Raw genomic sequence first — 25418 nt, forward strand, 5'->3', positions numbered from 1 at the left:
GATATTTCGTCCGCAACGTGACTCAAAATGGCGATGGAACATTAGCGCTAATTTACAGACGGATGGCTCTGCTTCAGCCAGGAAATAAGTTTTGTTATTTACATTGAGAAATGGGGATTTGCAAGGAAAAAACGGGGTTACGCTATTGTCAGTGTTGTAAATACTGATAGTGTTCATTTGTGGAAATCCTGGCCATAACTCAGAAGAGGAAGGACAACTTCTTACAGGTATAAACGTCAAAAAGAAGCTAAGTTGTTAGCATATAAGCTAACTTGCATTAAATTTAGCGCTCGTTTGTAAATGCACATCTTAAACAATGTGCAGCTGACAGTGATCCTAAAATTGGAAGAACTTTTATTTACTTTTAACTGCAATTGCGTTTAGGAAATCCCCCGTTTTAGTTCCGTCGGGGGGTTAACCCGCTCTCTGTGGAGGAGCGGTCTGTTTGTGTTTGTAATGTATGAAATCATTTTTATGAACCGATTATCATTTTAGCCGATTGGCCTTTTTCTTGTTGCTTTTTAGGTGAGAGATAACTCTTAACACGAATGAACCTTGTGAGACGGTACATAAGAATCGGGACATCTGTTTTATCCAAATAGTGAAGACCGCCTTTAGCTTACTCATTTGAACATCGAGTTCTTAGCAGCATTGATTGTTCAACGTCTGACACAAAAAAGTAACCGGACCTTCAAAACTACGTCTAAACGCATAGCTATTTGAGTATTTTTTACTTTTTCGTAGCCCGATTATATTTTTGGCTTTTGGCGCTAATGTCTGTGTTCTACTAGGGGATCATTGAGATCTTTGACAGCGTTAAAGATACAGTCACGGGAATAATAATAATGTGCTTCAATCATCATTGATTTTCGATGTCATTTCCAAAGAGTGTATTTCAAAGCACTTGAATTGACTATTTTTGAAATATTTCATCAGACAGGTCCCCCAATACATATTTTAGCAGTTTTGTTTACAGTGAGGCGTTTAAATTAAAAAGAAAATAATAGAAAGTAATAAACAACAAAACGTTCAAAAAGCGCAACTCATATTTGGCTAGAAAAAACAAAGATCACACATTTTAAGTGAAACTGCGTTTTAAAGATAATAGATATAGATGCTTATTATTGAAAAGCTTTAAATTAAAGCAATTACAACAAACAAAATAAAGACTTATTGAATTAATTGTAATAATTTCGGCAGATATGTTTATCAAAACGATTGATCCAGTTGTGGGGGGTTTTGGGGATTGAAAAAAAATGTTTTTTGGTCAAATATGTCTTGTTTTCTCTCAAGTGCCATCAAATACCACCGGGGTTCTCATAACCTTGCTAGAAAACTACTTTTCTACATACCATACTTGACACAGATATTCTCACTTCCTGCAGTCTTTCTTTCTTTTTTGGTTTCTTGTTTCACTGTAGGAAACTTTTATTACTGTGGTTTAACTTGCAGTTTATACAGTTCTTTGACTGTTAGCATGCTGGATGCTCACAACACTAGTCTTTCTAGGCTAAAGTAAAGGTGTGATGTTTTCATTAAATGAAGATAAGGTCCACGAACATATTTCCTTCTTTTTTCTTTTTCTTCGAGATATAAAATTTTTTTTTCCTAGTGTCTCATTTATAACAAATAATGCCGTAACAATAAGATGGAGAATGAAAAATATAATTTTAGACTTCTATAAGCTCCAGTTTGTGTCTGGTTTCAGTTTACAATGAAACTTTTTGTATGGCCCTGCTTTGTGTTGACAGCCATGGCGGAGGAGCGTCGGCAGAAGCAGTGCTCGGTCACCCTTCCCACCGAGTCCATGAAGGCCATGGCAGAGTCTGTTGGGGTGGGGCAGTTACAAGAGGAAAGCTGCGTCGCCCTGAGTGAGGAGGTCAGCTACAGAATCAAAGAAATCGCGCAGGTAAGAGCTCTGATGGTTTATGGAATATGTGAAGCCGCATACAATCCCTTATTCTGTCTCTTTTTGCACAGGATGCTTTGAAATTCATGCATCATGGGAAAAGACGTAAATTAACTACCAGTGATATAGATAATGCCCTCAAGCTGAAAAATGTGGAGGTAAGGTTTAAATATTTTGGAACACATCCATATTTATCAAGTTTTGGGAAACCCTGTTTGTTTTATATTCTGTGCTCTAATTAAAGTCTCTTTTATAGCCTCTGTATGGATTCCAGTCTCAGGAGTTCATTCCTTTTCGCTTTGCAAGTGGTGGAGGGAGAGAGCTTCACTTTTATGAAGAAAAGGAGGTCGACCTCAGTGACATTATTAACACACCCCTCCCCAGAGTTCCACTAGATGTCTCTCTCAAAGGTAGAGCGACCGTTACAACCTTTTAAAATCACAGTTTTTAATCTTTTAAACGATTTATCTGAAAGTTCATGGTTTGTTCTCTTTTGGAAACTCACAGCCCACTGGTTAAGTATTGAAGGAGTTCAACCCTCAATTCCAGAAAATCCCCCTCCAGGTTCGTCCTGTTCTAACCGTCTCCCCCAAAGGAAATTGAATGCTTTAAGGACAAAAATGACAACCTTTTATGTTGTTTACACTTTTTTAGCAACAAAAGAACAACAAAAGACAGAGTCCACGGAACCCCTTAAAGTGGTCAAACCAGGTCAGGAGGAGGAAGGGGCGATTCAAGGCAAAGGTCAGGGTGCAACAGCTCCTGACGGCAAAGGTCGGTATCAATTATTTCATTTTGTTCCAATTTTTCTTTTTGCTTCTCTTCACCAATAAGAAAGGGTTAATAATTTGGGTTATTCCTGTTTTAACGTGTGTTTCAGGAAAAGAGAAAGGTTCGATCAGGTTGAAACCACGCAGCACTCATGAGCTGTCTGTAGAACAGCAGCTGTACTACAAGGAGATCACAGAAGCCTGTGTTGGCTCCTGTGAGGCAAAGCGAGCAGTAAGTCCTGCAGATGTTGGTATAGATGTTTTATAGTAAAAGCAAAAAAGCTCCAATATTCCCCCATACTGGTAAAATGTTACCTCAGCTTGATGATTCATGGGACTTTTTCTTTATGTGTTCACACAGGAAGCTTTGCAGAGTATAGCCACTGATCCAGGACTGTATCAGATGCTTCCAAGATTCAGCACATTTATATCTGAAGGAGTGAGCGTGTTTCCAAACTCTCCCAGATTTCAATGTGTTTCTAAAGCACCAACTGTGTCATAACTTGGTACAAAGTCCTGACTCTGCTCTCTTTTCTCCTTAAAGGTTCGGGTTAATGTGGTGCAGAATAATTTGGCGCTTCTGATTTATCTCATGCGAATGGTCAAAGCTCTAATGGACAACCCCACTCTGTATTTGGAAAAATATGTAAGTGAAGAAAAGAAATCTACTTGTTATATTTAGAATGATGTATTCTTACAGTGCATTGTTTTATTTTAATTATTCATAGCTCCATGAGCTCATCCCCGCTGTGGTCACCTGTATTGTGAGTAAGCAGCTGTGTTTGCGGCCAGATGTTGACAACCACTGGGCATTGCGGGACTTTGCTGCACGCCTTATGGCTCAGTGTTGCAAAACCTTCAGTACTACAACCAACAATATCCAGTCTCGGATCACCAAAACTTTAACCAAGGTGGGCTTTTTAGATTAAGCATTGTGTTTCTAGAAATCCAGAATCAATACTTTTTATTTTTTTCGCCCATCAGCTCCTTATATTTTTATTTTGCACAATTTGTTTTATATTTCAAACCTCAACAAAGAAAATATATTGTTTGATAGTTTTTTTAGTGAATTTTTTTTTTTTTTTTCTCAGAGTTGGCTGGATGAGAAAACCCAGTGGACAGCACGATACGGCTGCATTGCTGGACTTGCTGAATTGGGACCTGATGTGAGTGGGCTCCCCTCGCTTTCTGTTCTTTCTAACCTTAAAACATAAACATAAAACTCATCACACTGCTGTTATCCACAGGTGATAAAGACACTCATCCTTCCTCGGCTTACTGTAGAGGGTTCTCGCATCAAAGCGGTGATGGAAGGATCCGTGGTCTCTAATATTGATAAAATAGGGGCTGAACATGTTCAGAGCCTTCTACTGGTAAATACTGATGTCGGTTTACTGCTGTTTGTTCCTGCAGAGACCAATTCAGTCTTGTTAGTGACTCAAAAGTTGAGCTAATCCGATTTTCACCTCTTCACAGAAACACTGTGCCAGTGTCATCGCAAAGATCCGCCCTCAGCCAGACACAGTAGAGCAGTATCGAACAGACTATGGTTACCTTGGACCCATGCTGTGCTCTCATGTAATCAAAGCCAGAACCCAAGCAGCACTGCAGGCTCAGCAAGTCAACAGAACCACATTAACAATCACACAGGTACAGTTGATTGCTTTGACGACAAAGAAGTGGGATTTATTGAAAACTTTGGTTGAAAACGATATGCAGATTAGTGTGTGTAATAAAAACTGCTGTGCGTCTTGCAGCCTCGTCCCACTCTTTCTGTCTCACAAAGCGGCTTGAGTGGGTCAGGGGGGCCTCGCACTCCCAGCATCATCAAGGTTCCCAGCTCCCTCACACTCATGTCGCCAAGACCCGGTACTCCATCACAACCATCTCCCCCAGCAACAAAATACATTGTGATGGCAACTAGTGCAGGAACCGCCTCAACTCAGCAGGTATTTGTTTCTAACCTTTCACATGTATCGCTGTGTCAGAACAGCGTTAAATATTAGCAGTATATTGTTAGCTGCCTATGTTCACAACTAGTTATGAAGTCATTGATGTCTGTTTTTATGATGCAGCCTGAGTCAATGATTGAATAACTAACTTATAGAAACGTAAAAATAAAAAAAACCCAACAAACTTAAGTCACTAAATTTATATGAAATACTCGCCTAAAGCAAACTTTTGTCTCCTTTTCTGTAGGTAATCACTCTTAGCTCTTCCCAGTCAGCTTCTCCTGTAACCAGCACTGTTCCCAGTGCAACCTCAACCTTGCAGCCTTTGGTCAAAGTGGAGTCTGGCAGTGGTCCTGGACTGGCGGCTTCCCGTCCTCTGCAGAAGTATATAGTTGTGTCTCTGCCCCCCTCTGCCTCCTCCTCTCTGGAGCCTAAAAGTTCGGTGTTATCCACTTCAGTTTCCTCAACTCCTTTGGATCCAGGAATAAAGCTGGAGCGCTCCGAGTCCCCTGGAGTGAGCACGCAGTCACCACATTGATACTTGAACAGTGAAGCTTTGTATCATGTTTTTGCAGCTGTACTGGACTCAACTGTTTGGTTTGAGCCTAAGGGCTCACACTCAAAAGGTCTATTGAGATGAATCTGTAAGTTCTCAGCTGACAGGACTCTTGTAAATATCTTACTGCCCGTTGAAAGCTGATCAATTTTACATCTGCAGTGTTTCAGCTTATATTCTAACTCATTTCACATTGTTGTTTTTTAAGCCTAAAATAAATCTGATTTTGTATGAAAAATTCTATCGGAAAGTATTTTTGACATCCAGCGTGTAAATAAATTGTTTTTCTAGTTTTGTTTTATTAGTAAATCCAAACAACTGAACATTCGTAATTTTAAGGTGTTTGAGACAAGAGTCAAAGGAATGTTGCACTCAAGTTTGACCTAAAAAAAGTGAAAACATTTCGAACAATCTTACTTTTCAGTCTTTTAAGCTGTTTTTAAATCTCCAAATTAAATTGGACATTTGAAGAAAATAGAATAGAGATGAGCTTTGCTAGCTGACATGACTGTATACAGTATTTGGAATGTTTTATGATGAGGAATACTGCCATGTTTCAGATAAAGAAAAACTATTTGAAAACCTTATTTAGCAGTAAAAAAACAGACATGTGTGGTAAAATACTGAAAGGAAGGAAAGTTAACTGTTATAGGTGTAGTTCAGGGGTCTGCAACCTTTAATGCTAAAGGAGCCATTGGCTCCTGTTTCTTACTGACAAGAAAAAAACCAAGAGCCACAAAGTTTCACTTCACCTTTTATTTATTTTTTATTTATATATATGGATATATAGATAGAAATTGTAAAAAAAAAAATTCAATGCCTATTACTTTATACATTAGCACATACAAGTGCCTTTAAAAAAATGTATCCAGTGTCAAACAACTAACCAATTGTTTATCCAAAGATGTAACATGTTTCTCTAAAGCCAAATGGAGGCATAAAAGAGCCTCATGTGAAGTCTGTAGACCCCTGGATCAGACGAAAAAGAAGAAAAGTGCTAGGATCAGAGGTTCAGATAGGAAACAAGGGTGTTTTATTTTGAAAGCTGCCTGGAACAAGATATACTATTTCCTGTTGAACAGTAAAAGATTGGAGCCACGTTAGTGAATTCGGCCAGTTTGTTAGGCTAAATTATTAGTGTTTTGCTTTAGTAAACATGCATTTTAAAATACGTCCTGCTAAAAAAGAAGACTGCAAAGAAATATCCAGGCTGATTATGGTGAGTCGCAGCAAGTACTAGCTAAGCTAACTCCTCCGAAAAAAAGGTTTAAGTCTAATGTTCACGGCTGTAATATGATCCTAGAATAATCAACACGGTTGATAATATTGTACCCACACACTGACACTAAATACATTTGACAGGAGCTGGCGGTTTATGAAAAGATGCCCGACCAAGTGAAGATAGCCCATGAAGGTAAAGCAAAACCTGTGTGTGGCGGAGGAGGGGTTCATGCTCTGTTTACTATTCATTCCACAGATATAAACACTTTGACATTTTTGCTGGAAAACTTAATTTAGGTTCTCGAACAATACTTATTGATGATCAGTAGGTGTCAGTAGAGGTAATAAACGTACCCAACGCTGACATGAAACCTGGGTTTCCAGTTTTCAGGAACCACCAACCTGCATGCTTTCATCATGTCTCCCTGCTTAAACTACGGAATAACCGACCTGCCTTTACTGTCTGTCGTTAAGGCTTCAGCAGAGCTTCATAATGACATGTTTGTATGTATGTGTGGGTTTAAAAACCCCTAACAGAGCTAATGAAGTAGTGTTACGTTTAAACATTCATTTGTTGGTACTAAGACCTTATTACTGTAGTTTTCTGAATGTTATTGTTAGTCAGACAGATAAAACGTGCATTTTTCCTGCATATATGAATGAAACAATGAACATACTAATATTGCTTTTAGTGTTTTTTTTTTTTTTTTTTTTTTTGCAGTTATAACAGAAATTCACAGTTTTTGCAGTGGAATTGGTCAGCGGAACAACCACTCTCATATTTCCTGACAAAGTTGGGATATTTAGAATATTTATAACTATTACAGCCAACTTGTGTAAAAAAAAAAAAAAGAGAGTCAGAAGCAGCTGAGAGAGTCTGATCAACACATGACGTGTCTGCACTAAAACCTGGAATCCATTAATGAGAAAATGTGTAAAACAGTAACTTTGGACACATGGATCATTCACAGTGTTGGTTTTCTCCATGAGCTACAACTGCCTGACTCCAGATCCTCAGTTTCACTGTTCCACAAGGTTTGCAGATGATTTCATTCTAAATGCAGCAGAAACCAAATTTACGTTTACAAAAAAGGATCTCACATAAGTTGTTTAATTAAAATGTGGTTTTAGATCAGAATACTTTAGTTGTCAAATACAAATCTCCAGGATAACTACTAATACGTGAAAGGAATGATTTATTCTTGACTTCTGTTAGTGGTTGTGTGGATCATGTCCCGTAGTAGCGAATGCCTACTTTTCCTGCTACACTTGAAATGATTTTCCAGTAGACTGATCATCATTTCAATACAACTTACCTGATCAATACCATGATTACGGATCATTACTTCTGATTGCCCTATCTAATAGATAATGCAACCTAAATACTAAATAAAATTAAAAATATATATGTGTCAGTTCCATAGACAAAAAGATTCCTTTTTAATACATAAAACAAAGCTTCATTGAGTTTTAGGGTGTTAGGGTTAGAAAGATAAAAGCTGCCAGTTTCATAATTGTCGGCCTTTTGTTTAAGTGTAGAGCTGGAGCGTGATGGTTTCTGCGAGAACCCCTTTTTCCAGTGTCTTGTTGCCGAAGTTCCCGAGGAGCACAAATCAAAAGAAGGTACATTTTGCTTTTGATCTTCTTTATACTGTCGTACATAAATGTTTGCCATGATCAAAATGACCTTTATACTAATAAAACTAGATCAAATTCTCTCTTTAATCTTGTCAGAACGAGTCATGTGTATTATTCTGTTTTATACCATGGTCCGGGTGAATTCTCGTTTCTGATTGGCTGTTGGGCAAAAAAAGAAGTTCCGGTCACATAGCTTAAATGTTCTGTATCACTACGCTGGCTGCTTTAAAAGCTAACTTTAGCTTCATCACCTGGACAAAAACAAGCGGTAAAAGGTGAACTTTGTTTGTGAACTGATGCTTTATCGAACACATCGTGACGACCAGCATAGATATATCGCTTTCCTTCACCGCTGCAGTCGAGGCCGTTGTCGGCTCACAGCGTTGTCATGTTACCATGACAACACGCCGCACCACTTAACAAATAGTATGCTCTTTGTGGAAAAAAAGTGATCTAAACTAAAAGAAATAACAAGAATAAAGTACTAAAAACTGACAGAATATTTATTTCTTTTGTAAGTGACCAAAATAAATAATAGTGCTTGTGTGGTATAAGCTGGATACGGCGTGCGTTAATTCTGATAATGCACACGTTGAAGCCCATTATCATCCCATACATAGTTGGTGTTTTCTTTCTTTTGTGTTTCTTCATAGGGTTTACAGTTGTGGGATATGCTCTCTACTTCTACACCTACAGTACTTGGAAAGGTCGGTCAATATTTTTAGAGGATCTCTACGTGATGCCAGAATTTCGAGGTACGGTCACAGTGATGTCCTGAACTGCATTCTTTGCTGTCCTGTTATCTCCATAACCTGTTTGCATCTGTTCAACATCGTTTACTTAAGTAACTAGGTTTTGTGTTGGCACAGCTTTTGTTATTTTGTTCATATTTTTTTTAAATCTGCAACATCACCTGAAGTTCAAATCAGGCGGAAAAGGGAAGAGTCAGAAGAAGTGCTGAGGAAAGTCAGATTGAAAATGTGAAAAGCAATTAAAGTTGAATTTTATTTGATTAATCAAGAAATAAATGAATTAAAGAAAATGTTTGACCTTTTCATCTCTTTGTCACCTCTTTTCTTTTTCTTTTTTTCTTTAGGAAACGGCATTGGCAAAGGGTTACTTTGCAAAGTTGCTGAGGTAAGTGTGTTTCACTTCACGAGACCTTTTTAACAAAAATGGGAACAGCGCGCTGGGAAATGTCTCATAACACTTGACTTGATGTGTTTAGTGGAGGTTGAACTCTGTTACATCTGATGATCAGGTTCAGGACTGTTCTGTCTGATCAGGTGGGGAAAAAAAAGGAGTGTGTGCGGCTGCAGCTGTCTGTGCTGGACTGGAATACCCCCTCCCGAGATTTTTATGCGGCTAAAGGAGCTCAGGATCTCACTGTAAGCGAAGGCTGGCACGCCATACGCTTCGATGGACAAAGCCTGGACAATTTAGCAAACGAAGCTGCTAAAATCTAAACAGTTTATGGCAACACTTTTCTGTAATCCTTCCTAATACTGTTTAATTCCTTTGTATAAATGATAAACATTTGACTTAAACATTTTTAATGACTTGGGTTTTGCACACTTCAACCTTCTTTTATTTATTTTTTGTTCAAATCCCTTTCTACAAATTATTTTTTCATTTTTTAAATCTATTGTAAAAAAAAAAGCTGAGCTATTATTCAGGGAATAACTTTAACCTGTAAATCCTTTGTGACGTGTAATGCTCGAGCTGTCCTGCAGGTGGCACCAGACAACAGCTTCAGTCGTCTCTTCAAATATCTTGTCAAATTTAAGGATTGTTTAGTTTTAAAGACGGATTTTTAACTTACTTGCCTGTTGATTCCATCAGTAACATAGTGAGGTATTTACGTTTTTCCTTAAACCTACATTAAATATTCAGATTTGCAATGAGGACAGAAACATTAAATCTCTCTGTAATCCTTTCAATTTTGTGCTGTATATTAGTGTAAATAATATGCTGAAAACAGAAGAACACATAATGTTTGTCAAACGGAAAATAAAAAATAAAAGGTTTTCTTGTTTTTTATAATTTTCTAATAAACCTTGTATGTCCAAAATTAAAACAGGGAATCTTCATCAAGGCTCAGATTTGATCCAAGGCTTATTAAGAAATTATCTAGAGATTATATTTTATCTGCGTAAACCCAAAGAGATTATCGGAGATGTCTGGGAATAAAGGCGAGGGCGCCGTAAACCTTATTTCCAGTCACCCAAGAAAAAACAGATTTTTCATGCCAGATACCTTAAAAGCAATCAAGAAATCTCTTTATTGGTGGAAAAAATCTTCAGCAGTTTTGACAACAAAACATAAAAATATATTTTAAAACAATTGTCAGACAAATGTAAAACTTTATGAAGTATAAAAATGATTCATTGGAACTGTAAAGTGTGTTTCTAGTTAAAAGTAAAAAAGGTGCTTTTAATCTTTAAAGTTAATGCCGTAACAAGCCCAGACTTATCAAAATAAAGGTCATAGAAATATGTAACCAGGAAATTAATGTCATTCGATTTTTGATGCGTTAAAGCATTTTCTAAAAAAAATCAGTGTTTTCTACTAATCATTATTATTATCTCCAACTCTTAGCGCTTCATTAACCCCTAATTCATAGAATCAGTTCTGTGTGAGGACGTGGTCAGCTGCCGACCTCAGACGTAAGCGTTTCTGTCGTAGTTACTTGGAGCCGCATGTGACGTGGCCACAGTTGACAGAATGTGTCCTCTGGAGCCTGGCTGGTATCGGTATGCACTGAAAAGTTAAGGACAAGTTAATGCAATAGTCACTTTTTATGCATGCATTTATTGCTTTGAGACACTCACATCTTTTTCCTGGGAAGGCTGCTTTTGCAGGAAAACAACAGACACAAACCTCCACAGATGGCAAGAAGGGCCGAAGACCAGCCAATGTACAGGGCTTGTCCGATCTCATACCTGACAATGAACATTATGTTATGTTCATTTATTCAATATTTACCTTTTATTCATCACTTTCGGATTCAACTGTTGTTGACTTACTTTGTCCCTGCGTACAGCTGGTTAAAGAACTGCTGCGTGATGTTGGCTGCATACCAAGAGATAGCAATCATGGTGCAAATCCCTACAAACACAAAGCCGTGTTTACCTTGGGCACTTTAAACACGTACAGTCATCCATGCATTAAAGATAAGAGGCTTAGACAGAATGGACTTCATGCAGTGCGTGCAATATGGATATGAGGATACAAATGTCTTAAAGGCGCTTCAATTACTTCTTTAATTCTTTTAAGATTTATTATTTTTGTTGCGTGTTACAAGTGTACGACGGAGTTTTAGGGCCACCAAAAAAAAAAGTAAAATTGCAAGATTTTTTCTCGTAAAATCTCGTAATTTAAGTTATGACTTTCTTTCTCCTAAATTTACAACGTAAAAGTCATAGTTAAAAGATTTTTTTTTGTAAATTGGCCCTAAAACTCCGTTGTACAAGTGCACCCCAAGTTAATTTTGTAATTTTAAATATAATAAGCAGAGTTTCTCATAGTCCACTTTATGTGGGCAGGTGTAAAAGTTCATCTGAACTCTGCTGCGGATCGAACAAGAGAACCTTTAGCTGATTTAAAGGGCCTATATGATGCATAATCAACAGTTTTGAGCTTTTAAGTGTTATTTCCTCACAGAAAACAACCCCAAAGTATTTTGATGATCCATTCATGCATCTCAGAGTCTTCTTTCTCTTTCGGCTTTTCCCATCAGGGGTCGCCACAGCGAGTCATCCTTTTCCACCTCACTCTATCATGAACATCTTCTACCCTAACATTAGCCAACTTCATGTCCTCTGTTAAGACATCCATGTATCTCCTCTTTGGCCGTCCTCTTGCCCTCCCGCCAGGCAGCTCCACTATCCCTCCTCTGAACATGTCCAAACCATCTCAGTCTGGCTTCTCTGACTTTGTCGCTAACACAGGCAACATGAGCCGTCCCTCTGATGTACTCGTTCCTTATCCTGTCTAACCTGGTCACTCCTAAGGAGAACCTCAACATCTTCATCTCCGCTACCTCCATCTCAGCCTCTTGTCTCTGTCTCACTGCTACCGTCTCTAACCCATAGAGCAGAGCTGGTCTCACCACTGTCTTGTACACCTTTCCTTTGAGTCTTGCTGACACTCTTCTGTCACACAACACTCCTGACACTTTCCTCCAACCGCTCCAACCTGCCTGCACTCGCCTCTTCACCTCTTTTCCACAATCCCCATCACACTGAACTGTTGACCCCAAGTACTTAAACTCCTGCACCTTCTTCACCTCAGCCCCCTGTAACCTAACGCTTCTACCTTGATCCCTCTCGTTCAGACACATGTATTCTGTCTTACTACGACTGACCTTCATGCCTCTTCTTTCCAGAGCAAACCTCAGCAAACCATCATGCATCTCAGAGTATTCCTCTAAAATCCTAAAAACCTGCTCTCTGAGCAGCAGCCCACGAAAATGAGCGGCTTCTCACACAGATAAGCTTAAAGTGTTTGTTTTTTTGTTTAATTGGCACAAGTGTTGTATAACCAGTGAATATATTTCTTATGTTTTTAACTGGAAGTGGCACCAGATATTTCTTTTTTACCTTGAAGTAAAAAGAAAACGCCTCCAATTGCTGCGATCCTCCCCTTCAGAATGTAGTTTTCTCCACATACTTTGGAGCACTGCATTCCCACCAGCGTAGCAGCAAGTCCCAACGCCCCAAATACAATTGAAGCAATCATCAGTGCTCGGCAGGCTTGGATGTACCCTGTTTACAAGTAAAAGTTAAAAAAAAAGCACATAAAACCACTGTTTATTTGTAATAACATAGGAAAAAAATATCAATATAGAGTTTGAAAAAAATGGGACGTTTAATGCAGAATGGCGGGGTTTGTGACATCACAGACCAGAAAAGATTTAGTTTTACTTCCAATTGTCAAGGAGAGGTGGTTTGAGTGGTGAACTCCACCCCTTAAAACAATTTTTTTTCTTTTCTTTACTCAGCAGGTGTGGTTAAAAGCAGTTTTATGGGATTGTTAATGGAAAATTCGAATACATATTTAGTTCCTTGATATTAAACGTCTTCCTAAGAGCTCTTAAAATCAGCATGGCGGCTGAGAAAAGACTCCAATTTTGATAAAAGATGAACTTCATGGTTTTTTTTTTGTTGGTTAAATTGTCAGGTATTGTATGCTGTTTGGAAGACTCACAGTTGTGAAAAACAAGATTTTTCATAAAGCCTGAACAAAGACGGACCCAACAACCAACCAATGGCCCAACCTTTTTAACTCCCTGCTTTAGTAGAACAGGATGTTGTAAATTGTTGTGATGTTGTCACTGCTACGATAGGTTCTTGGAAGAGCAACTATCTCAATGCTTATCACTGTGTAAAAAGTGAGGAATCCCACCTTCTGACTCAGGTCAGGACACCACCTTCTATCATTAGATTTCTACATTGTTCATTTGAAATGCGCTTATCTTTTCTCGGAGGAGGAAAAGTTTTTATGACTTTTCCGTTTTTTTTTGTTCATTCTTTTCTTAGAATTCATTGCAGCTCGTTTAGTTTTTTTCCTCTTATCTCATCCAATGCCTCCTGTTTTTACAGCAGATTGTCTTCTCTGCAACTGAGTAGCTCATGGTTAGGAGATATGATTCCATCAGATGAACCGCCACCCTTCCTTCCAGGGTTTGACTGTTTTTTGGATAACTTACCCTCAACACACCTTTTAAAGATGAAATACTTCCTAGTGCTTCTTAGTTCCTAGCACTGTTTATAAAATAGGATTTAAGGATGTTAAAAGTCATTAATATAAGGAAGATAAAATTCTCATTTATCACATACCATTTAGTGCAAGCAAAAATGGGAAATCCCGACAGTTGTGAACTCCTGTTGAGTCAGTTGCACAGGACATCCATAAATTTTCATAGATAGTTGATGTGGTGATAACGTTACCGTCCACCGTGGATTCCCTCCAGTATCCGTGTGGAAGGGCAACCCCAACCAACAGAAAGCCCAGGAAACAAGCCAATGCTTCCACTATTGGATTCATTTTTTCACTCTGGTTTAGTTTATCTGGCTTGTGTCAAACTATCAGCTGAGAAGAAAACGTGGTTCACCTGCTAACCCTCTAAACTAACGTGTCCCTCAAGGGTGAAAAGTTGTCAGCCACACAGTAGAGCAGGGGTGTCAAACTCATTTTGGTTCGGGGGCCACATTCAACCTGTCTAATCTCAAGTGGGCCGGACCAGTAACGTAAAGGCAAAATAACAGCTTTGTTTTAGTTTTTTTTAAGTTAATTGGAAAACATGCCTCAACCAACATGGTAGCCCAATCATTTCTTATTACACATTCATTCACAGAGGCCAATGGATCTTAAATAAAATTAATTTCACAAAAAAAAAAGGTCTATTCAATTTTATACAGACCAAATATTTTACATCTGACACTGAAGCTATTCCGATAATAAACTCAAGAGGGGCTATGGAAAAAATTGAAACACCTGCCTAAAATGTAAATGTCCAAACCATTATAAAATTAAACTAAATTAAACTTGCAAACTTTTGTGAACATAAGAGTTTGGAGTTAACCTCCATTTCTCTCCTGAAACTTCACCCAGCTGTCAATTGTAGGATTCAGATCCTGTGCAGCAACACATTTACTGTCATTCAAGTGTGCAAAACACAGTGGCAACACCTGCCTACATCCTGACCTTTAATGGGGCGCCATCAGTGACCAAACTGACGTCACGTGACCAGTTCACTCCAACATCGTCCAGCGCAGTAACTTCCTGGAAAGCTCAGGACTTCACTTCAACCTTTTTTTCTTTTTGCCAACATTTTGGTCTTTATTGTGTCACTACTGATCATCGCCACAGGAATGGACTAGAAACGTGCTTTCTTTTTTAAACATCCTTTTAATTTTTACTCTTCATGTCTGGGCCAGACTAAAGCACGTGTCGGGCCGGATATGGCCCGCAGGCCGTATGTTTGACACCCCTGCAGTAGAGGATGACACAGGAATGGATTTTCACTCCTTTCCCATGCCACTTCCACAGAGTAATCCAGTCCCGTCCCACTTCCTTAAAATTTTTATACTGTTCAGTCACTGTCCCGTGATTAATGACAGAAATGACTCCTACCCCATGCTATTCATAAAAAGAGATGTCAGCCTCCACCGCACAGCCTCACCAGTTCCCAGCAATTCTTCAAGTATAGTGGTACAAAAGCCCACAAATCAATGATTAATTCCTAAATTGCCCTCTTTAGATTTCAGCATTATTCTCAAACCTTTTGAAAACGTGTTTGCACAACTTCCAGAACAGAGAAGTTGAGTTTGTTCCCAGTATCTATTGACATACAGCCATGTATCACACTTGTCATTTGCTTTGAACAAAATGTTGCTATTATACAATCACTGATCCACTCTTTCAAAGGATATTGGGAAAATTGGTGGCACTTAAGGGTCACAGCAGGTTATCAAACATTGACCTTGTGACCTGGTTGGATGACCTTTACCTCAGGGTGTCCCCAAAGATATTATTCATTAAAACATGCGCTTGTGAAAAATGAGTTCATGCATTATAATCAGGTCAGCAGCCTCAAACATATTGAACTGAGCATTTCATTCTCTCTCAGGTTGCAGATTGCTTTACCTTTAACAGTGTCACGCTGAGCAGCGGAGGTGGTTGCCTCGCTGTGTCCTGGAGCGCGCAGCGCCTCACACATGAGTGTGCAGCAGCCTGCGTGCGCTCAGCACGGAGGACAATGCACGCACGCTGTTGCCATCTGAACTCAATGAAGGCAATCAGCGCATAAGCTGGGAACACTTAAAACGGCGTTTCACCGTGCCATGTGTAAGATCTGAGCTGGAGGACGGCAGCTTTTCTATGAACGTGGACGTTGAACTGAAACCACTGCATGAGTGGGACTTGGACTTTAAAGGGCTACTGGTAAGCTCAATGCTGGACTCCTTTTTTAATACGTCATTTTGTTGGATTGGGTTAAAAGAAAAAACGAAAAAAAAATCCATGTTGTACAATCTCCTACAATTGTTTGTATTGAAAATGATACATACTTGTTAGCCTGAAAAAGGATATAATTATTAGTAAAATAATATACTTAATTTGAAAAAATTGTATTTAAGTTTCCTACAATGTAACTGAGTTGTTGATTTAATTTTCATCTTAATTTATTCATCTACTTTACGTTATGTTTGATTTAGATATACTTACCTGTTTATTGTTCTGTTATGATTGTTTAAAGGTTTTTCACCTACCGCCAATATCTACTGTTGCTAATAAAAACTTTGAAAGAGTGAAATCCTGGGTCCAGTCCTGTCCCTTTGCAAGTGTGGGAGCACGCAGTTCACAAATACACTTGACAAACAGGAAGAAATGTTTGGTGTATTTCAGTAATGAAATTTCTCAACCGAAAATATACAAGAAAATGTTTCAAAATGTGTTAAACTGCATTATTAATTGCATAACGGTGCACAATATAAACATGCATTAAAAAATGCATAAAATAGAACCTTTTTAATGTGCAGTAACATTCGGTCTGTGATATTTCTTTAGTCGTTTTTTGCTATTTTGTATAATATTAAAACTTTCTTTCAAAATCAAAGCACTTCAAAAACAAATCCATTATAAATAAAGTTTATGTGCATCTTTTGTGTTAATTTCTAGGCTCACTTATTTTAATTATTCCAACAGCTTTCAACAAAAAATGTCAAATGTGTGAATGTTTTTAGATGCATGCATGTCAGGTTTGATGCCCAGAGTTCTAAATTGTGTTATAACAGCTTTGGAAATTTGGAGCATTTTTCTTTAAGTGCCTGGAAATTTGAAAATGAAAACTCAGTCCCACAGCTGAGCCATCACATTAAAATAGCCGAATTTAAAATGAAGTGTTTGCAAGAATCACCTTTTTTCAAGTCTTCAACTACACATGCTGCATATGCTTAAGCAAAAGTGAGAGGACCGATTTCTAAGATGCATTCAATCCACATGTTATTTTAACATAAGTGAATGTCTGATTTCACTTACCTGGCAAGGCCAAGAGAGATGGAAATTCTCTGCAGTCGTATGTCCCCGTGGAATCACTAGCACAAGATCTCCAGAGGTTCTCATAAACTGCAGAGGTTACAATTACGCTTCCATCCTGAGTGGATTCTTTCCAATAATGATGCTCTAATGATACATAAACCAATATCCAGCTCACAAAACCTGTAAAAAGTCCAGTAACCTCCAATATCTCTTTCATCTTGAAAGTTGTCTCCTGTCAATAATTGAAAGCAAAGGGCAGCAGTTGAATGAAGAGCTCTATTTGCAGTGTTTGTGTCTGTACATTTTGGTAATGTGAGAACTGACTCAAGGATCCCCCCCCCCCCCGTGCTTGTAAACCTGGGCTAATTTGAACGTTGATTTGTGGGCTGTAGCTCAATTCTCAAGTCTCCTTTATTCCCGCCCAAAACCAATCAATTCACGTGCCGGCTACCAGAGAAATGTGCAATGTGCAATCCTATCTACGCTTTCTTCTAGGATAAAGGTGATCACTTATAAAACAATTGAAGGCTTTAAATTTAACAGCCTGAAGCTGCAAAATCAGAAAAAAAAATTGATGTTTTTTTTTTTTTTTTAAATCATCCATCCATAAACTACTTTTAATTTAGGTTTATCAGGCAATAAAGTGTTCGTTGAGGAGGCATCAAAGTCATTTCTGCAAAAAATGAGTGCAAATTTAAAACTCCTGTGTCAATCAAATTGAAATTTTGTAAAATGAAAAATTCCTTTTGGGTAAATTTTCATTTGTAAAACAATTTTTTAAATCTTTAGTCTTATCTTGAATCTCCTTTCCAGGAATTAATTTGGTAGCTTGGGATTCTGAACTGGCTGTTTCAAATTTTAAAAGTAAACTACTGCATACTGCATACATACTGAGGGTAAAGAAAATGAGGAAGGCAGGTAAAGTACTGTACGACGGAGTTTTAGGGCCAGTTACCAAAAAAATTGTTTTTTCAAAGTACGATTTTTAAGTCGTAAATTTATGAGAAAGAAAGTCATAACTGTTAAATTACAAGATTTTAAGTCGTAAATTTACGAGATAAAACTCATAAATTTACGAGTCTATTTCTCATAAATTTACTACTTAAAATCTCGTATATTTACGAGAAATAAGTCATAGATTAACAAGGAAAAATCACCAAAGTTTTCTGTTTATCGGAGCCTAGCTTGAAGATGAAATATGTGGAGCCTTTTGTGAAGCTTTATTTCCAGATAGGTTTAAAAAAGAAAAAGAGATTCTGAGCCTTTTGGCGCCTCAAAATCAGATTATTTTCAGTGGAGCCGGCTTTCCAGGGTTCAGTGTCGGTAAAGCGGAGTTTCATATGATAAGGAGCTCAGAGACACGTTTGGGTGTAGAGAACCGCTGCAGCCTTTATTCTCCTTTTCATTCACACACCCTGAAGTTCATCTGTCACCTTACGTCATGAACCTGTCATCCGAACATCAATGCAGAAGTAAACAGTGTTTGTTACATACGCCCCTCCTCCAGAGGATACGTCCAGTTTCAACATAAAACAATAAAGAGGAATGAAAATAGTCTGTTATAATAGGATTAGAACGTTGAAAATGCCAAAAAGTTCTCCACCTCCTCAGACGGAAGCGTCACACAAACGGAGAGATCTGGTCTTTGGTGGAGCATGAAAGGATGGAAGAGGAGTGCTGAAGGGATGCCGATGGCTTCATCGGGCTGCAGAGATCCTGCAAACCACCAATCAATAAATAAAACATGAATTAATCGTAAAATAAACAAATGAGCTTCCATACATTTGGATCGTTATGAATAAACATTTAGCTTACCTGTTCAATTGAGTTTAGAAAGGCTGCTCTGCTGCTGCACGGCGTTCACTTGCTGCTGCTCTGTTACATGCTCACTTCCACTTAATCTCGTAAATTTACGAGTTTTTTTCTCATAAATTTACAACTTAAAATCTCGTTATTTTCCTTTTTGTTGTTTTTTTTGGTGGCCCTAAAACTCTGCCGTACTTGGGTGATGAATTGAAGACAGAAATGTTTCTTTTTCACTACTGGCTATGCATTAACAAGAATGCAGAAGAAAAAAGGTAAACTGAAATTCTTTTTCTCTTCAAATACGCTTTTTAGCTTGAGAATATATATTCAAACATTGATCATGTTTGTTAAATTATAGATGTTGACACAGCACAATGGTATAGAAAATGGCCAAAGGCCAAGGCTGTTCTAACACACCCTAATAAGTAATTAATATCCTACATATTTAGTTTATGTAAACACATTTATGGAAGGTAAATATATAAAAAAAGAAGTGCTCGTGTGCAGGAACTAATATTATAAGACCACAAAGGATAACTTTTGTAAATGTAACTTTTAAGGACAAAATATTATATTTATGGTTCTGTTTAGCTTAGATATGTTAATTTTAAACACATATCTAATCAGGTTTGAATCCTTTTGTCGGTCGTTCTTCAGATACAGAGACCAAAGTGCCATCATATAATATACACTGTTTACAGTATTAAACTTTTCCAAGTCTAGCGCAGACTCTTTAATCAGTAACGGTTTTTTATGTCCTTACTGAACTATTTATGATCCGTGTCCACAGAGACATCGCCTTTCTAGCCCCCACCTAAATCCATATTTAAAGCTAATCATACCACCATAATCTGTGAGAGATTAGGCAAATATAGTAACACTTTAACAGAAAATAATTATATTTTGTTCATTTATGTCCATGATTTAAAACAGATTTTTTTAAACTCAAGTAAATCAAGTCTTCCAACAATTTTCTTAAAAAAAACAAAATGTTAGCAAAGCAGAGAACAGCTTGATGGAGGGGCCAGTCAGTACGCTCCATCCCTTTACTCTTAAGTACTACAACTTCAAATCACTGTGCAAATAATGCTAAGATAAAATTACAGCTATACTATAAAAAGAAACTTTTAGTTTATCAATGAGCATAAAACCTCTACTATTTCTCTTAGTTACCGTAATCTTTAGAAAAGATCCGCATTGCTACTATTGTGGTTGCATGGTCGCTGGAATTTAGCAGGCATACAAGTCCTCTCCATTACTAAAAGAAAATACTTTCAGGGTGTCATTTCAAAAATTATTTGCTGTGAGCATGTTGATGGAGAAGTTGTTGATAGAGAAGTACAGAGAAGGTCAGAGAGAGCTACACTGTGTCTTTGTAGATCTGGAGAAGGCTTATGACAGGGTGCCCAGAGAGGAACTGTGGTATTGTATGAAGAAATCTGGAGTGATAGAGAAGTATGTTATAGCAGTGCAGGACATGTATGTGGGCTGTAAGACAGTGGTGAGGTGTGCTATGGGGGTGACAGAAGATTTCAAGGTGGAGGTTGGATTACATCAGGGATCAGAGGTTAAACAGAAATCACCATGGACAATGATATTTACATATGATATTGTGATTTGTAGAAAGAGCAGGAAACAGGTAGAGAAGAAGCTCTGCAAATAAGAGGAATGCCGCAGAAAGATGGAATACATGTGTGTAAATGAGAGGAACTCAAGTAGAAGAGTGAGGTTACAGGGAGAAGAGATAAAGAAGGTGGAGGATTTTAAATATCTAGAGTCAGAAGTCCAGAGTAATAGAGAGTAGGAGAAAAAGTGAACAGACGAGTACAGGGAGGTTGGAATGGGTGACAGGTGTGATAGAGGAGTTTCAGCTCAAAGGAAAGGAAAGGTGTGCAAAACTGTTGTGAGATCAGCCATGTTGTTTGGCCCAGAGACAGTGGCAGTGAGAAAAAGACAGGAAGCAGAGCTGGAGATAGCAGAGATGAAGATGCAGATGTTCTCTTTGGTAGTGACCAGGAAAGATAGGATCAGAAATGAGTACATCAGAGGAACAGCACATTCAATTTAATTCAATTCAATTTACTTCAATTTTGTTTATACACTGACCAAAAATATAAACGCAACACTTTTGTTATTGCTCCCATTTTTTATGGTATGAACTCAAAGATATGAAACATTTTCCACATACACAAAATAACCAGTTCTCTGAAATATTGTTCACAAATCTGTCTAAATCTGTGATAGTGAGCACTTCTCCGTTGCCAAGACAATCCATCCCACCTCACAGGTGTGCCATATCAAGATGCTGATTAGACAGCATGATTATTGCACAGGTGTGCCTTAGACTGGCCACAAGAAAAGGCCACACTGAAATCTTCAGTTTTGTTTTATTGAGGGGGTCAGGGGACTCAGACAACCAGTCAGTATCTGGTGTGACCACCATTTGCTTCATGAAGTGCGACACATCTCCTTTGCATAGAGTTGATCAGGTTGTCTATTGTTGCCTGTGGAATGTTGGTCCACTTTCTTCAATGGCTGTGCGAAGTCGCTGGATATTGGCAGGAACAGAAACACGCTGTCGTATACGCCGATCCAGAGCATCCCAAACATGCTCAATGGGTGACATGTCCGGTGAGTATGCTGGCCATGCAAGAACTGGGATGTTTTCAGCTTCCAAGAATTGTGTACAGATCCTTGCAACATGGGGGCATACGTTATCATGCTGCAACATGAGGTGATGTTGTTGGATGTACGGCACAACAATGGGCCCCAGGATCTCGTCACGGTATCTCTGTGGACCAACATTCTAAGGCACACCTGTCCAATAATCATGCTGTCTAATCAGCATCTTGATATGGCACACCTGTGAGGTGGGATGGATTGTCTTGGCAAAGGAGAAGTGCTCACTATCACAGATTTAGACAGATTTGTGAACAATATTTCAGAGAACTGGTTATTTTGTGTATGTGGAAAATGTTTCACATCTTTGAGTTCATACCATAAAAAATGGGAGCAATAACAAAAGTGTTGCGTTTATATTTTTGGTCAGTGTACAACACAATATTACAACAACAGTCATCTCAATGGGCTTCATACCGTCATTGTTCTGAACCAAAATAAAAACCAGAGTAGAGTATTGTAAAAGGACCACACTCTAGCGAGAGTACGAAGACCAAAGCACTACTCTACTGAAGCAGCGTCAACATCAAGCCCTTTAATAACCCTTGTGCTATCTTATATGACCCCACACTTGCATTGACGTGCTCTTCCTACCATGACAAAGGTGGATAAAGAGCAGTGGCCTTTTCTCTTGGAGAAAAGATTTTTGCTTTCCCGTTTTTTTTTTACACTGACCGGCACTAACAGTTCTCGAGTCCGACCAGCTCTCAGCATAAAAGTCTCAAAAATGTTGGATTTTTTCAAATCCATAGAAGGAATAAAAACATTCCAGATGTCCTTAGAGACTTGAAAAGGTCATGACATCAGTGCTGTTTTGTTAACAATGGCATAGTTCAAAGAACACAAAGAATCAATCTTCCTTCTTGCAGTTGTAGGTATGCCTGTATTGAAATATTGTTTTTTAAGACTTAATTCCATTTTAACCATATTTTCCAACTTTTATGTATGTCTCAAACTGTCAAAATGTTTGTATAGTAGGATCTAAAATTGGCTTGAAATAAGTTATATGGCTGCATTTAAAAAAAAAATGAATACATTTAAAGCAGCCACTGCTTTTGTCTTGACTAAAATGAATCAAGACAATCATAAAAACAGCTTTGATTTGTTTTTTCTTTTGTTTAATCCTTAAGTTTTGCTTGTAGACACCATTAGTGTCTACAGTGTAACTCAAGGTTATCCTTCATTCACATTTCGTTTTTTTTTTAATTAAATTTAAATATCTGACGTTTTAATGTACCCGATTGAGCTGTTGTGTAGCCAAATGTAACCATTAAAAGAAATAACCCAAGGAAAAACAAACATTATGAAGTTTAATAAAATACTGATGTGCTCTTCCAGTCACGTTCTGTTTTTGTTAAGCAAAAAGAACAGAGTTTAAATAAATATTAACTGTATTTATTTCCTGAGCTGAAAAAAAACAGAGGCTCAGCTGTGTTCGTGAACAGGGCAAATTTAATGGGATTGAAGCTGAAGAAGAGAAAAGGAGTAAAAATGAGGATTAATTGAACAAAAAATTTTAAAAAAAACTTTACTTCAGAGCAGAGTTCCATATAAAGCAAGGGTGTGTCTGAAAAGATGAAGGGTTCTGCATTTTCTTATCTGAACTGAGTGACCTAAGTGCCATCAAAGGAAACTTGACTGCAGGTCTGAGTTCACTTGGCCCAGCTCTATCATTGCTGCTTTAATATAACATTACAAGGTACATTTTGATGGATGAAAGTACCCCCACCAATTCAAACAGGAGCTGGTATTGAACCATAGGTCAACACATTAATGTTCCATGAAGTTTGAAGGAGTGTGGCCAAACTAGAAGGTTTTGTATATTTAAAACAAGATTTACTAAAAAGACAGCATCAGAAGTGTCTAAAAAAACGTGAACTGTTGCACGATGGCCTTTTTCCAGGTTAGAAATCAAGGTCCCAATCTGGAGGAAAAGTGGAGAAGCACAAATTCAACTGTGCTCGATGTCCGAAATCTCTACAGTCGGTGATGATGATGATTTGGGGTGCCGTTTCATCTGGTGGTGTGGGTCCACCATATTTCTGAAGTCCACAGGCGAAGCAGGAAATTCTGGAGCACTTCATGCTGTCCTGTACTGACACATTTTTCCTTCTGAATTTTTGAGACACAACATTTTTTGCTTTTTATTATCCATAGATTGTAATCATCACAATTACAAGAATTAATGTCTTGAAATAGTCCAGTCTATGTATGTGTAAAGACAAAGACCCCACATGAAGTGCCTTTTTTGACTTTATGTCTATTCTAACAACAGTGATCAATAACAAAGTCAAGTAGAGCTTGATTTATTGCTTGGAAGGAAGTGGGAAAAAGCAAGCTTATATAATCCCACCACTTTAACTGTGCACATTTAAGACGATCAAAACTGTTGCTCATTTTAGACTCATACCATCTGAGCAACACTGACAGAGCTCCAAAAAACCTGCAGAACCCCAATAGTGTGTATTAAACTTTAAATATAATTTTGATATGCAGAAAATATTTGGATGAGAGTTATTTTATTGCATTTAAAAATCTACATGATGACGTTTCCTGGTCTGGAGATAAAGCAGCATTTGTGTTTGAAAGGAAGTAAGCTAAGAAAATGTAAAAAGTCATGTTTAAAAAAGCCAACTGTTACTGGCTGTGGAAAGTAATCCTCCCAAGCAAAAAAATCTCAGTTGATCATCTTGTCTTATGTACTCAAACAACAAAACCTTGTCTGTATAGGTCCGCCACTGATGTAAATTCACACAATTCCTTAAATAGAAGCCGTCAGTCTCAACAATTTATCTCTGTTATTGTTCCAAAGGTATGCGCAAAGCCAAACACAAACCATAAAAGTATAGTGGTCTTTCAGTTTTGCACAAATGCATTTCAAAAAAGCCAGTCTCTGCGCATTGAAGGCAATAGAGGTTAACAAACAACCCAATTTTTTAAAACAATTTTTTTCACTTCGTGCTTTTCCTTAGCTCCTTGATGTCTGAATTTATTTGCAGCTTTGAGAAAAAAAAGTGCACTTGTACTTTTGCAATCATCTTAATAAGGTAAGTTTGGAGAAGAAGTGGTCTGATGCATATTTGTAGCAATAGGTGTCGAGGGGTAAACCCTACAACTGTCTGAATTCTTGTGTGAGCATCAACTGTCCAGCTTGTATCAAACATGGTGCTGCGTGTATAGGCCACCATGCTTTGGATAATAATATTTATAAATTCAGTGTGTTTTTGTAGCAAAAAAGTCACAAAATAAATTAAATGTATATTGTGATGAATGAAATTCCCCCAGTGTTAGTCTGTCAGTTCAGCTGTGAATATTTAACATTCACCTCACATAAAATGTAGCTATAGCTTTCTTCAAATACCAGGCTGCACCTTCAGAAAGTTCAATTAAAGGGTGATTGCATCACCATATAATGCTATTAACTTAATGATAAATGTGCAATTAATTTCAGCCTCAATAAAAGCTGCAGTTATGTACACACCAAAGCCCATCCTAAATGATAATTCTTCGTAAGCTGCAAGACAAAAAAAACTTTGATGTATCTACCTATTTTACTGTTGTTGTTTTTTTACCAAGTAAAAATATCATAAAAAGTAAAAAATCTTGAGTTTGGTAGATTATTTATTTGTAACAATGCTTTTGATTGTACGCTGTTGAGAGCCTGCTCATTTAGGTTGTAAATGATACCGCCTATGTAGGAAGCATGCACTTGTGGGGTAAACAGCTGTGCTGAGGTTGCACTAGTAAAAAAAAGAATCTCTGCAAATGTCCAAAAGGTTTTAGCCCATGTTTTGACTGCTTTTGGTGTTTATTAGATGATAGAAGCTTTTAGCAAAGCTGTTTTA

General features: G+C 37.9%; 3 protein-coding genes across 6 annotated transcripts; 2 read left to right on the forward strand and 1 right to left on the reverse strand.

Moving 5' to 3' along the window:
- The first annotated feature begins 24 nt into the window (after nt 1-24).
- On the forward strand, nt 25-5430 carry taf6 (TATA-box binding protein associated factor 6). The gene is made up of 15 exons (XM_004076464.4): nt 25-227; nt 1752-1909; nt 1981-2067; nt 2166-2319; nt 2417-2473; nt 2564-2683; nt 2790-2911; nt 3041-3118; nt 3224-3325; nt 3408-3590; nt 3771-3845; nt 3927-4052; nt 4156-4329; nt 4437-4628; nt 4879-5430. The coding sequence occupies exons 2-15, from the start codon at nt 1754-1756 to the stop codon at nt 5167-5169; spliced, it is 1917 nt and encodes a 638-aa protein (XP_004076512.1). The 5' UTR covers nt 25-227; nt 1752-1753; the 3' UTR covers nt 5170-5430.
- Nucleotides 5431-6221: 791 nt separating this feature from the next.
- Nucleotides 6222-16719, forward strand: LOC101174286 (diamine acetyltransferase 2). 4 transcript variants are annotated; one of them, XR_002874622.1, is made up of 7 exons: nt 6222-6406; nt 6550-6601; nt 7948-8031; nt 8700-8801; nt 9143-9183; nt 15680-15993; nt 16307-16719. XR_002874622.1 is itself a non-coding variant. In XM_023962631.1 (6 exons), the coding sequence occupies exons 1-6, from the start codon at nt 6344-6346 to the stop codon at nt 15857-15859; spliced, it is 522 nt and encodes a 173-aa protein (XP_023818399.1). In that variant the 5' UTR covers nt 6222-6343; the 3' UTR covers nt 15860-16134. The 4 variants fall into 4 exon arrangements, 3 of the variants coding, with proteins under 3 accessions (XP_023818399.1, XP_004076513.1, XP_020564584.1); XM_023962631.1 differs by lacking the exon at nt 16307-16719 and having other exon boundaries at nt 15680-16134; XM_004076465.4 differs by lacking the exons at nt 15680-15993; nt 16307-16719 and adding an exon at nt 9333-10089 and having other exon boundaries at nt 6233-6406.
- Nucleotides 10300-17408, reverse strand: LOC101174524 (claudin-15). Its single transcript, XM_004076466.4, has 5 exons — nt 17089-17408; nt 12648-12812; nt 11073-11154; nt 10878-10988; nt 10300-10806 (listed from the first exon to the last, which is right to left on the reverse strand). Exons 1-5 carry the CDS (start codon nt 17303-17305, stop codon nt 10707-10709), a joined length of 675 nt encoding a protein of 224 aa, XP_004076514.1. The 5' UTR covers nt 17306-17408; the 3' UTR covers nt 10300-10706.
- Nucleotides 17409-25418: the final 8010 nt, after the last annotated feature.

The sequence above is a fragment of the Oryzias latipes genome, chromosome 14 (assembly GCF_002234675.1).
Source record: "Oryzias latipes chromosome 14, ASM223467v1".
NCBI classification, from domain to species: domain Eukaryota; kingdom Metazoa; phylum Chordata; class Actinopteri; order Beloniformes; family Adrianichthyidae; genus Oryzias; species Oryzias latipes.

Bases quoted from the DNA above. Each gene is read 5' to 3' on its own strand.
- taf6 (XM_004076464.4), top strand. From the start codon at position 1,754: ATGGCGGAGGAGCGTCGGCAGAAGCAGTGCTCGGTCACCCTTCCCACC. The intron at 2,474-2,563 runs GTTCGTCCTGTT...ACACTTTTTTAG, and splicing joins TCCAGAAAATCCCCCTCCAG to CAACAAAAGAACAACAAAAG. The intron at 4,053-4,155 runs GTAAATACTGAT...ACCTCTTCACAG, and splicing joins ATGTTCAGAGCCTTCTACTG to AAACACTGTGCCAGTGTCAT.
- LOC101174286 (XM_023962631.1), top strand. From the start codon at position 6,344: ATGCATTTTAAAATACGTCCTGCTAAAAAAGAAGACTGCAAAGAAATA. The intron at 6,407-6,549 runs GTGAGTCGCAGC...TACATTTGACAG, and splicing joins AAATATCCAGGCTGATTATG to GAGCTGGCGGTTTATGAAAA. The intron at 8,032-8,699 runs GTACATTTTGCT...GTTTCTTCATAG, and splicing joins GGAGCACAAATCAAAAGAAG to GGTTTACAGTTGTGGGATAT.
- LOC101174524 (XM_004076466.4), bottom strand. From the start codon at position 17,305: ATGAAAGAGATATTGGAGGTTACTGGACTTTTTACAGGTTTTGTGAGC. The intron at 11,155-12,647 runs GTAAAAAAGAAA...TTGTGTTTGTAG, and splicing joins CGTTTTCTTTTTACTTCAAG to GGATTTGCACCATGATTGCT. The intron at 10,807-10,877 runs GTGAGTGTCTCA...TTAACTTTTCAG, and splicing joins AGCCTTCCCAGGAAAAAGAT to TGCATACCGATACCAGCCAG.